This window comes from Loxodonta africana, chromosome 14 (assembly GCF_030014295.1).
Source record: "Loxodonta africana isolate mLoxAfr1 chromosome 14, mLoxAfr1.hap2, whole genome shotgun sequence".
Classification (NCBI taxonomy): domain Eukaryota; kingdom Metazoa; phylum Chordata; class Mammalia; order Proboscidea; family Elephantidae; genus Loxodonta; species Loxodonta africana.
Window position 1 is genome coordinate 52963064 of NC_087355.1, and position 12616 is coordinate 52975679.

General features: G+C 36.9%; 1 protein-coding gene and 1 long non-coding RNA gene across 12 annotated transcripts in view; one reads left to right on the forward strand and one right to left on the reverse strand.

Annotated features, from left to right (window-relative positions):
- The window catches only part of UBR5 (ubiquitin protein ligase E3 component n-recognin 5), a 156484-nt gene that overhangs the window by 18040 nt on the left and 125828 nt on the right, over positions 1-12616 (reverse strand). For 6 of the 11 annotated variants that reach the window (XR_010317813.1, XM_064267977.1, XM_064267974.1 and 3 more), the window contains exons 41-49: positions 11539-11769; positions 10989-11062; positions 9664-9836; positions 9456-9569; positions 8279-8499; positions 6445-6565; positions 6245-6349; positions 3225-3468; positions 108-219 (exon numbers count right to left, since the gene is read on the reverse strand). Coding sequence is in view for 9 of the 11 variants with exons in the window: in XM_064267977.1 (XP_064124047.1) it covers positions 108-219; positions 3225-3468; positions 6245-6349; positions 6445-6565; positions 8279-8499; positions 9456-9569; positions 9664-9836; positions 10989-11062; positions 11539-11769 (1395 nt within the window). In the remaining 2 variants the exon portion in view is untranslated. The remainder of the gene's footprint in view (positions 1-107; positions 220-3224; positions 3469-6244; positions 6350-6444; positions 6566-8278; positions 8500-9455; positions 9570-9663; positions 9837-10988; positions 11063-11538; positions 11770-12616) is intronic. The other 5 variants (XM_064267979.1, XM_064267978.1, XM_064267975.1 and 2 more) reach the window with 3 other exon arrangements.
- Positions 9793-12586, forward strand: LOC135227632 (uncharacterized). The gene is made up of 2 exons (XR_010317815.1): positions 9793-9874; positions 11446-12586. It is a non-coding gene; the product is annotated as an uncharacterized LOC135227632 (long non-coding RNA).

A 12616-nucleotide genomic window follows, 5' to 3' on the forward strand; every position in this document is an offset into this window, starting at 1 on the left:
TCAAACAATTAGGAATTTGAGTAGAATAAATAAAAAGCCAATATAATTTCAAGTGCCCCAATTAGTCCAAAAACGTGCTATTAAATAAAGATACAAAATTATCTCACCTATCCCGGTCTCTCCGAGAACCTGCTCGCAAACCACTACTCCTCCTCATTTCCCTTTCTCTCTCTCTTTCCCGATCTCTCTCTCCTCTGTTCCTTAATCTCTGCATTAAGCCTAAAAGAAAATATGAAATATACTCATTTGGATGAATATAAATGCAGCCACTTTAAATCTCAAATGTGAGGAAACGAGACGAACATAAAATGTAGTATCTGAGGATCATCTTCCTGGCGTAGGCATTGTCAGTGCCCTCTCTCACTCTCCATAAACTCTGGAGATCTGGCGGGGAGTGATTATACAGAATGTACCTGGCACATGAAAGGTATTCACTCATATTTGTTATCTGAATTTTTCCCCTTGTTGTGCCAAATCTGTGAAATAATATGTAGCAAATGGGGCTACGTTAGCTTCCCCGTAAATAATGCTGAGATTTCTTAAATGATTAGAATAAAATTTGAAAGTCTTCTCTAGTCTTAGTTTTTAAAAAAATTATAGGCTACCCAGTACATGCACTATTATTTTTTAATTCCTAAGCACAAACCAGAGCGTGGTTTCCTACAGAATTACAGAGAAAATATTTCTGAAATGTTTTGACTTTCCAGGTTTCCTCATTCACATCTTCTAATTTCTTTTGATTACAGAACTATAGGAAGTCAAATGGTGAAACTGATGATGAAAGGCTAGGGAACTCCTCCCGTTATTTCACTCCCAGTCCTTTCCAGAACTTAAGTTCAAGTAGCCTTTATGGTGGTAGTTTACAGATTACAATGAGATACAGATGTAGCTGTAGCCTAGGTAAAATGCAGTATTTTCTACAATCTCTCTCCTTCAGTTACTATATCCACCCACCTGGAAGGCTGACAATTTGCTGCCCCTACTTGATATCAATCACCAATTATCATCTCCTTAATGCATTTATGAAAGGAGCCCCTGGCTGCTAACAGAAAGGTCAGTATTTTGAACCCACTGACAGCGCCACAAGAGAAAAGACCTGATGATCTGCTACTGTAAAGATTACAGCCTAGGAAATCCTATGGGGCAGTTCTACTCTGTCACATAGGGTTGCTATGAGTCAGAAATCTACTCAACAGCACACAACACTTTTATAATTTTCAGATTTTTAAATTTTGGTTGTAATCTTGAAAATTAAGAGTCCTCCTAATCCCTTAATCAGAAACCCTGGTGGTGTAGTGGTTAAGTGCTACGGCTGCTAACCAGAAGGTCAGCAGTTCGAATCCGCCAGGCACTCCCTGGAAACTCTGTGGGGCAGTTCTACTCTGGCCTACAGGGTCGCTATGAGTCGGAATCGACTCGACTGCAGTGGGTTTGGTTTTGGTTAATCCCTTAATCCTCCTGCTAGCATATGTAAAATCTGCACCTTTATATATCCTTACAATATACCATAAAAAATATACCATAAGTGACTATTATAACAGAAAGCCTGAAGTGGCCTTTTGTTTCAATTATGGTAGGATTCAGGGTATCTTACAGAATAGGTAAAATACGAAATACACAGTTCTGACCCACAGCTCTAGGATAGTGCTGCTCAGAGTGCTGATGTAAGAAGCTTGCACCAGGATAAACTCATTACAATCGAGTCAATTCCGACTCATAGTGACCCTATAGGACACAGAAGGACTGCCCCAGAGGGTTTCCAAGGAGTGGCTGGTGGATTTGAACCACCAACCTTTCGGTTAGCAGCTGAGCTCTTAACCACTATACCACTAAAGCTCCAGGATATAAATATAAAAAGTCTTGCTACCATACACACTCATACAAAAAAGTCTTGCTACCAAAGAACTAGATGGTGTCTGGCTACCACCAATCACTGCCCTGATGGGGAACACAAGAGAGAATCCCTGATGGAGCAGGAGGACAGTGGGATGCAGATCTTAAATTCTCCTAAAAAGATCAGGCTTAATGGTCTGACTGAGACCGGAGGGACCCTGAGGGTCATGGTCCCCAGACCCTTTGATAGCCCAAGATTGGAACCATTCCCAAAACCAACTCTACAGACAGGGATTGGCCTGGACTATAAGATAGACAATGATGCTGGTGAGGAGTGAACTTTGTGGCTCAAATAGACACATGAGACTATGCGGGTGACTCCTGTCTGGTGCCAAGATGAGAAGGAAGAGGGGGACAGGAGCTGCCTGAATGGACACAGGGAATACAGGGTAGAGAGGAGGATGGTGCTGTCTCATTATGGGGAGAGCAGCCTGAAGTTCACAGCGGGCCGTGTATGGCTTTTAGTATGACAGACTGACTTATTAATTCATAAACTTTCACCTAAAGCAAAATAAATTATTTTAAAAAAAAGTCTTGCTAAATTAAACAGTGAGATTAGTGACATGACTGATTTACATTTGATTACAATCTCATCTCACTGGGAATTAGCAGCAAGTTCGCAAATAATACTCTGAATAGCATTTTCTATAGAATAGTATTTTCAAGTATCGTGGGGGAAATACTACAATTTGCTCACTGGATTTTTATATAACCACACGTCTTATAACCTCCCACGCTCCCCAACAATAATTGAGATGAAAAACTAGTACGACCACAAGCATTTATCAAAATAAATATAACAGTAAAAGAGTATACTGTTAAATTATCTATTAGAGTATAGTAACCTTCCCTTATCGATGAGGCTTATGTTCCAAGACCCCCGTGGATGCCTGAAACCAGAAACAGTACCAAACCCTATATATACTGTTTTGACCTATACATAAAAAAAGTATCTATAATAAAGTTTGATTTATAAATTAGGCACAGTACGAGATTAACAATAATTAATAATAAAATAGAACAATTATAACAATACACTGTAATAAAAGTTATATGAATGTGGTCCCCAAGTGGGACAGAGCAAGAAAGCATGAGATTTCATCACACTACACACTACTCATTTAACACTTTCAGACTGAGGTTGACCACAGGTAACTGAAACCAAGGAAAGCAAAAACATGGATAAAGGGGGACTAATGTACTTTAAACAAGATTAACTCATTAATGTAGAATTATATAGAGGTACATTAAAATTCTCTTATATAACTATGATAATAATTGTTTTGATCAAACAGAATTTTTACGATGCTTGTTATCTGCACAGTACTTACTTGTGTGGGTGCCTTTGTTGGCATTTTGGATACAATCTAGATTTGGCAACTTTTCATTTGATAAAAATGCTTGTGCAATGGCTGTATAAAAACTTCGTGCTACGCCACTGCCCTCTCCTGGCTCATCCTTAAATGTGACTTTTACTCTATGTACGGCCATTGGTGTTGTGGCACATCTTCGACCAAAGTGATTGTTAAGCTGCCTCATAGTCTGCTGAATTAGAAGGTCTCGATCCCGATCAACCTATTAAAACATACCAAAAAGCAGCTAAATTCAATGTCGAAAATAACCCTGCATTTTTTAAAAGAAAATGTTCGTTAGAACTGAGTTAGATCGTGTTGCTCTGATTTAATGTAAGACATTCTTACATACTTTTTAATTTTGTATATTTGGAAAGAATAATCTTCTGAGAACCCAAATTACCTTTTTTTGTTTAGTTTAAATGGTCAAGAAAAAGCTAAAATTAGATTTTTAATGAAAAAAAAAAATGTTCTATTTTGGGACATACCAGGATAAATTACAAATGCATATAAATATTTTAAAAAATAGAAATAAAGCAAATATAAGAAGGAAATGTGGATAAAGTTCTTGGTGACAAAACACTGCAAATAAAGTCAAAAGAAACTGACGAACAGGAAAATATTTGTACCTTCTGTCACAGATAAAATTACATATTCATGCATGTGTGTATATATTACCTAAAGATACATAAAGGGCTGCTGAAAAATTAGGAAAAAACCAACAACTTGATAAAAAAATAACAGTTCACAGAAAAAGAAATATAACTGATTTTTAAATACATTAAACAATGTTTAGCTTTGAGGGAAACCCTGGTGGCGTAGTGGTTAAGTGCTATGGCTGCTAACCATGGGGTTGGCCGTTTGAATCTGCCAGGCACTCCCTGGAAGCTCTACGGGGCAGCTCTACTCTGTCCTATAGGGTCGCTATGAGTTGGAATTGACTTGACGGCAATGGGTTTTCGGTTTTTCATAGTATGAGAAATACAAATTAAAATTATACTGAATTTCTCACATATCAGATTGGCAAAAATCTAAAAATCTGACAATAAATTCTGCTAATAAGACCATGGGGGAATCAGGCATTCTCATAATGATGGTGAAAATGCAAAAATACGCAACTGCCATGGAAAGTTACTTGCCAATATCTTGCGAAATTATATAAGCATATACCTTTCGACCCAGCAATTCCATGTCTAGAAATCTATTGCAAAAATACATAAGCAAAAAAGAGAAAAGAGGCTATCTGTTACATCACTATTTGTAATAGCAGAAGACTGGTAACAAACCCAAATGTCTATCGACAAAGGACTGGCTGAAAAAACTGGGATACATCCACAAAACGCAGTGCTAAGCAGCTGTCAATAGCATGCGGAACAGAACATCTGTGTACAGCTGTGGCATGATCTCAGGATATCCTGTGAACTGGGTGCAAAGGAACATCTCTGTGTACAGCTGTGGCATGATCTCTGGGTATACTGTGAACTGGGCAGAAGGCAACATCTCTGTGTACAGCTGTGGCATCATCTCTGGATATCCTGTAAACTGGGCAGAAGGAACATCTCTGTGTACAGTTGTGGCATTATCTCTGGGTATCCTGTGAACTGGGAAAAGCGATGTGGAGGAAAAAAATGTATACTGGGGGGAGGGAGTGGACAAACTTAAAAAAAATTGAAGAAGGAAGCAGTGAAATGATGAAAATCAGAATTCTCTAAATATGTCTCACTCTAGAATTGACTTTGCAAAATTAATTTACACTAATTATGAAACAAAACCAAACCAAAAAAGGGGAAAAACAATTCCTAAAAACTGAAAGCAAAATGAAACAAAAGGCCCTAGGCTTGTATCCAGCTGTAACCACACAAAGAGGAATCATTTCAAGTGACTTTTAAACATAGTAATTTGATTGTACATCTCTAACTGGATATGCTCTGTTGATAAAAACTGTAAATAAATCTTAAGCTATTTTTAATAACCATTTTGTTGGTGGTAGTGTTGATGCTGTAATTCTGTGGCTGTTGTGTGCATACTGGGGGGTAAAAACAAATGATGAGTTTTATCTGTGTTGTTAGAAAGTGGGATATTTGGTGCAGAAGAATATAAAGACTTAATCTTGTGATCCTAAATCTTGAATTCGAATTGGAATTATCAGTATGAACTTATTTTACATATATGTGTATATATACACACATACACACACAAATTAATGTTTTTGTTTTTTTCCAAAGGGATTATTTCCTAGCTCTGTCCACTAAGAAGACCTAAAAACAATGATTAATCTAGCAGCAGTAAGCAACCCTAGAGCCCAGACTGTAATCTCAAAATACCATTTCCTGCTAAAAGAAACCAGGGTTCCTTGGAGAAACGGCTTTCAGGTCTGTGACAGGAAACGTACAAGATGAGACACTGCAGAAGTAAGAATGTTATCAAAGACTGCTGGAGTCAAGTCAAAAGAACTCAGGAGCCGAGATGAAGAGACTCCCATAAGCTAAAGAAGAGACAATTTGATCACCAATAAGAATAACAACCTCAATGGAATGAAACACATTAACCAAAAAAAATCAAACCCATTGCCGTCAAGTCGATCTGACTCATAGCAACCCTATAGAACAGAGTAAAACTGGCCCATAGGGTTTCCAAGGAGTGGCTGGTGGATTTGAACTGCTGACCTTTCGGTTAGCAGCCGAGCTCTTAACCACTGCACCACCAGGGCTCCTGAAACACATTAAATGTGCTTCAATTCAGGAGTTCATAATGATACTTAAAAACAAACAAACAAAACAACTAATTGGTCATCTTTAGATCATCTGTAGAAGATGGTAGAGGACCAACTGCCAGAGGTAACAACTGTTCTAAATGTGGTAATTATCATTACTTTCTTTAACATTTAATTACACATGTACATAAGCCTAAGCAAGAGCTATGATTATTTTACGTTTTAAACTTTGTACGAATGGCATACTATATATACATATCTATATAGTATAAGAAAATCTAAATACCTTTACCTCTAGTGATAAATCTCTAGACTGCTGGTTTCTCAGTTTTTCCATTTCTCTACGGAATTTTGATTCTTTTACCTCAAAACCTCCCAATTCGGTCAGGATCTTTAAAAAAAAAAAAAAAAAAGGCACAATGACAGGATTACTTTCTGAAATATGTTCTTAGGCAGAATAGAATCTAAAGTGCTCAAAATACTTACTGATCCAGGTTCTGCTCCAACATCTTCCATGAACACTCTGCCGAACAGTTCTAAAGAAAGGCGCCAGCGTCCTAGTAGCATATCATGGGAAATAACCATTCCCATGAAGCTACACTGTGGCCTGTAAGAAGTTTAAAGGAGAGGGGAAAAAAATAATTTAGCCAATTCCAATATGTGCTCACTTTGGCCAGTGAGAGTAATTTACTTGGTCTTTCAGTATTTTGAGTTTTTAAGTACTTCAAACCACAGCATCTCTAACGGGGAACTTTTCTATAGCTACTCATTCTTTGCAGAATTTCTCGTTTTTACTCCCTTATTCCTCCTGTCCTCTTTGTATGGATATATTCCCAGACTGCCCCATCTTCATCTTTCATTTTACCTCCTCTCAAAGTCCAACGTCCATCTCTACGTGATTCCCAAATCTATCTCTAGTTCGAAACTTTCAACAAAGCTTCAGACCAGCATTACCAAATGTGTTTAATATGTCCACTTGGATGATGCTCAACTCAAACTCAATATGGCTAAAATTGAATATGACCTCTTCACCACTGATTTCTTTTAGTATTTCCCTATTGCACAGATCTGAAGTTGATTTTAGTTTTTCTCCCCAATTTCTCAAGAGTGATCAAACCCTTGAGTTTCTCTTCCTTTCTTTGACTCCCTTTCCATTCCCAAAGCCAATATTCTACTTCAGCCTTTATTTACCACAAGTCTGAAGTAAATACAGTAAGTTCCCAAATTATGAACATCCCACTTAAGGGCAACTCATACTTGCCCTTTAACGTTATATAAATTTGCCCTCAGTTTGAAATGAGTGAACCAACCCCCACTCACAAAGATTCTTAATTACAATCGCCTTCACTTGCTGGAGATGCAGATTTTAAATCATTGACAAGACTTTGAGCCTTTTCTTACACTACAGTAAGGCTAAATAAGAACTTTATGCACCTGTTCTGACTTACCTACAAAATTTCACTTAAAGATACACTTAGGAACAGATCTCATTTATAACCCAGAGACTGTCTGCAATAGCTCTCTAACTGGTCTTACCTCTAACTCTTCTCTCCTTCTATCTGTCTGCTCCTATACATCCTAGCCATCTCAGCTGAAGGCACACTGCCTCTTGGAAGGAAGCTTGGACTACCCCTATTCACAATTATCCCTTGCCTTTTATGGTTTTTAGACAATGTGTGTGTGTGTGTGTGTGTGTGTCTGTATATATATAGTATATTTTGTTTCCTTTAACTGGCCTGTTAACTCCTCCGATGCAAAAAAATCATCTAACACTATGTAACCAAATAACATACCCCCCCCCAAAAAAAAACCCAGTGTGCATAAAGTATATGCTCAATAGTTCACTTCATGGTACTAAGCCACAGTATGTACTAGCAAATTTTCATTGTGAAAGCAAAGAACTTAACCTCTTGCAAGAGAATTACCAACTGCGAACCTGGCAAAGAAGCCCAGGTCAGCGTGAGAGTCACAAATCTAGAAAAATTCCGCCTTTTCTAGTTATGCACATGTTTCCTTTAACTGAGCTGGCAGTAATGTCTATAACTGACAATTTTACATGGAAATATATATATATTTAAGTCAGTAACATTAAAAATAAGTTATTAAGGTTTTCTCTATAAAGAATACTCATCAATGACAAAATAGTCAAAAAAGTCTAAAAACACCCAAATCAATATTTAATATCTGATTAGAAACTAGGAAAACAGAATTCATAAAATAACATTAATATACAAATAAAATAAGAAAATTCTGTAACTCCTAGAAGAATTATAATAGCCATAAAGTTATGCAAATAAGAAAACTTTGGCTTAGCAGATACCTGAAAGATGTAAGAGGTGGCCCTTCACTTTCAGTCAGTCCGATTTCTGCTAGCAAACTACTTTTCAGTTGTGCAGCAAGATCATGAGCAGATGGCCCTGGCTTGGAGCTCTCAGCTTCTTCTGGCAGCACATTCTGTTCTTCTCCTTCCTTTTTTTGTCGATTTTGCATGTTCATTACATTTTTCAGATTGGCAGCATAAGACATTTTAGTTGGAAGAACCTGTGAATTTTTATGTTTAAAAGTTAAACATTAAAAAACAAAACTACGGTAACTAGATCTTCTTTCCAAGTTTGTAATACTCTACAGAAATCACATGGAAGTAGTTAATTTTTCATTCTGGATTCTCAACTGCAGTGATGATACAGCCTATTTCTCATCTATCTGATTGCACTGGCTAACCCCCAATTCCAATGCATTTACCATAGCATCCTCACAGAACTTTTCAAAGAATCTGTGATGACTTAAGTCTCTTAGGCATTTTCAGTATTGTATTTCCTTTTATTACTTAGATATTTTTTAAAAATTCTATTCAACTATACTTCTTCTATGCCTACTTTAAAATGTGTTATTACTTTTATTGGCGAGTAATAGGCTTTCAAATCACACCAATACCTGAAAACTAGATCTGCTACTTAACTAGTTGTGTGACATTAGACAATTTATTTAATCTCTCTGAGCCTCAATTTCTTACCCATAAGATCAGGATAACAATGCTTTCTACCTGACATGGTTATGAAGATTAACTGAGACAGTGTCTAGCAAATAGAATTATTCAACTAATGCTGGGTATCATTTTTAATGCTACCGTATTTATCCACCTTATTAGACTCAAAGTAATTGAGTCAAAGAAAACTTTCAAGCCAATATTATACATGCAAATTATATACGAAAATGTGAATTTTCAGCAGCTAACAACCAACTCTGTGAAACAGAAAAGCACGTAACGAAACTTCCATTTTATGGATGAAGTGACCTGACACAGAGCAAGTTATTCTCAGAGCAGGCTAATGACAGTACTGGAAATCTTTCTATTACGCTATGAGGCAAGAATGTCTGGCATTCCCATTATTTTTGGAAAAACAATCTTCTGAATTAACGTACTTCCAAAAATCTGGATGCTGGGACACAAGTGGTTACTATTAGCAAAGTATTGTGAAGTATTTTTACCATCTTACCTCAAGGCAGTTTCTATCCACTGTAACCTCCATTAAGCACTTCCCACTACTGGCAGATGAAGAATAAAGACCCTGACTTGGACGGCCAAAAAGATCCTCCTTTCTAGCATTTGGCTGGAATTTTAACAAAAATATTCTAGTTACATTGAACACTTAAAAGAAATAAAGGCAATCAAAAGAAACCTTAAGGCTGGTTTGTTTAAATTACCTGCAACAGATGTGGCTGATCAGCCAAGGGGATGGCTTCAGCCAGAGGCACTTCGAATGGATTTGGCGGTATGCACCCAAGGAACGTCATGGAGTCTGAGCGTCGGAAAAATGGATGGTTGTGGCCAGTTTCTGCTGGAAGGGAGTCGTCATCCTTATCATTCAAAGTAGCACCTAAACATAAAAAGATAAAATGTTTTAAGGAAAATCATGTAAGTATTGGGATGATTAATATTAATTTGCTCAATCCAAAACTCCTGATGTCTCTTTATAAAATTTTAATACCACTCAACAATAATAGCCCAAAATTTTGATTAACATTTTTAAAGTGATAATTCAAAATATTGGAAGTAATAAATATCATTCCATTCTGTATTCAACAGAAGTTTTCCATATCATCCTGTTTATCTCTCTGAAATTCAAAACAGAATACAGCCAGATTCCTGAGCATATTCAGGACCCAACTCACTGATGACCCCAAAAGGAGGAGATGGTCATCAGCTTAAACTGAGCACCTGCTCATTTTTAAATTCTCCTGCTCCCTCTCTAAGACTGCTCTGAGAGAGCACTGTTGGGGTTACTCATGCATCCCAGTAGGAAGTCAGCACAAAACGTTGAGCAGTGCTTACAGTGTGCTGTGAAAATGGCAGGTGGCTATGGCTAGGTTCTCAAAAAAATACGTCAGGTCAATTGTCTTTCCCTGGACTGAATAAAAGTAATAATTGATAATAAGAAACATGCAAGTGGACTATTTAGCCCTACTTTTAAAATCTTTTAATCTCCATTATATTTATATATAATTATATAGAGCTGAAAAGTATAGACTGCAGAAGATTCTAAAATTTAGTGGTATTAAAACTTTTTGAGAAAATTCTTGAGTTTGGAATATTTTCTGTATTTTCATTGCATTAACTGTTAAGAGTTTTGATTATTTGCTATTCCTCATTTTCTTGGCTGAATCTATTTTGCATCAATTCTAACAAAGATTTTTTTCTAAGACTTTATTTAATGTTGTACCTATACACTTAAGAGTAAAAGCAAACATAAAGCCAAGAGAAATGCAAAGGAGAGATATAGAGAAGATAAAGTAGAAAAATACCAGCTGCTGAAAAATTAATAACATTTCTTTAGTTCATTCTTAATTATGAAACATATGCTGCAAGGATGTGTAAGAAAGAAATGGACAGAAAAAGGTAACAAACGGAACATAGAGGAGAAAAGAGAAATTCCCACCCAGACAGAAAATAATGAAGTTAAAAAGCTTGAAGGGGAAATACTGAGGCAGCCATTTCTTGAAGCAGATTAGCAGATTTTCTGTGCACTAACTTTGATTGGTGTCATCATCATTTTCATGTTCTGAATCTTCATTATCAATACCCAGTTCCAAGAGTTCTCGCGTCCTTTAAAAAGACAAGTGAGTCATTTTACACGAACTTTTTGTGCAATGTGAACAGGAGCAAAGGTGGGGGGAATTACAAGCAAGCATTGAAAAGGTCTCTTCAGTAGCTAACCAATGTTAAATACTGTTTGGGAAATAGTAGACTGACCAGCCAATTGTGCTGTGACCACAAAATGAGCTCAACAGAAGCAAAAAGCTAATCACGCCAAGAAATAGTTAGTGCCTATACAAACTCCAATAAAAATTATGATAAACAATCAGGTCAAAGTATCTTAATCATGAAGTTTAACTGGATTCTTAAGTTTTTCATTTTAAGTGAGGACTAGCTACGGAGTAAGGCTACTTTCTCCTGTCAAATATTCCTGTACTATTTCTCTTTTGCAGTGCCATTCTCCTTACTCCAAAATCTGACAGTGTACAGATGGAGACCACACCACGCAAGCATTTCTTAAACCAACCTCACGCAAGTATGGATACCTTTTGCGTTCCAATTGAGGTGTATCCAATGTTGTCTGCTGATTCATTGCTTTAATCCAATATATAAGGGCTTGAAAAACATATGCCACATGCTTCAGTGAACAAACATCCAAAACTGGAAGAACATCAGAATGCTCATCATTGTGAGACCGCATTAAAGAGAGTGCATAATTTAGGAAGTCCCCTCGAGCAGACATCATTCCTTGACGGGCACTGAGCAAAGTGGCACGTCTATTGGAGCAAAAGGAAAAGAAAATGTTTCCAAACAGAACACAAATATGAAATGTACCATTATCATATATATGCAAAATTAGGAACTGAGAATATTCTTAAATAAAAAGCACATTAAGCCTGAGATTCTGCTTTAGAAATACAACCGCTGTATCTGATTTACAGTGTCCACTGGAATGGGAGAAGGAGCTCCTTCCCTAAAAATATGGGTTCTTAAAATTCAGCATACATCAGAATCACGTGGACCCATAAAAAAACCAAACCTACTACTGTTGAGTTGATTCTGACACACAGCGACACTACAGGACAGAGTAGAACTGACCCATACAGTTTCCAAGGAACACCTGGTAGATTTGAACTGCTGACCTCTTGGTTAGCAGCTGTAGCTCTTAACCACTACGCCACCAGGGTTTCCAGAATCACCTGGAAGGCTTGTTAAAACAGACAGCTGGCTTCACACCCATAGTTTCAACAGTCTGGGACAGGGGCCAAAAATTTGCATTTATGATAAATTCCCAGGTGATGCTAATGATGCTGTTCTGGAGACCACACATTGAGAACCAGTGCCTAAATAGATAAATGAAACCAAAAGCACAAGGAACAAAATAAAAACGGATAAACTGGACTTCATCAAAATTAAAAATTTTTGTGCTTCAAATGATACCATCAAAAAAGTGAAGACAACCCACAGAATGGAAGAAAATTTTTGCACAGTGTATATTGCATAAGGGACTTGTATTCAGAACATATAAAGAACTCATACCAATCAATAATAAAAAAAAAAAATAACCCAATTTTAAAAACCGAGCAAAGATTCTGACTAGACAAATGGCCAATAAGCACATGA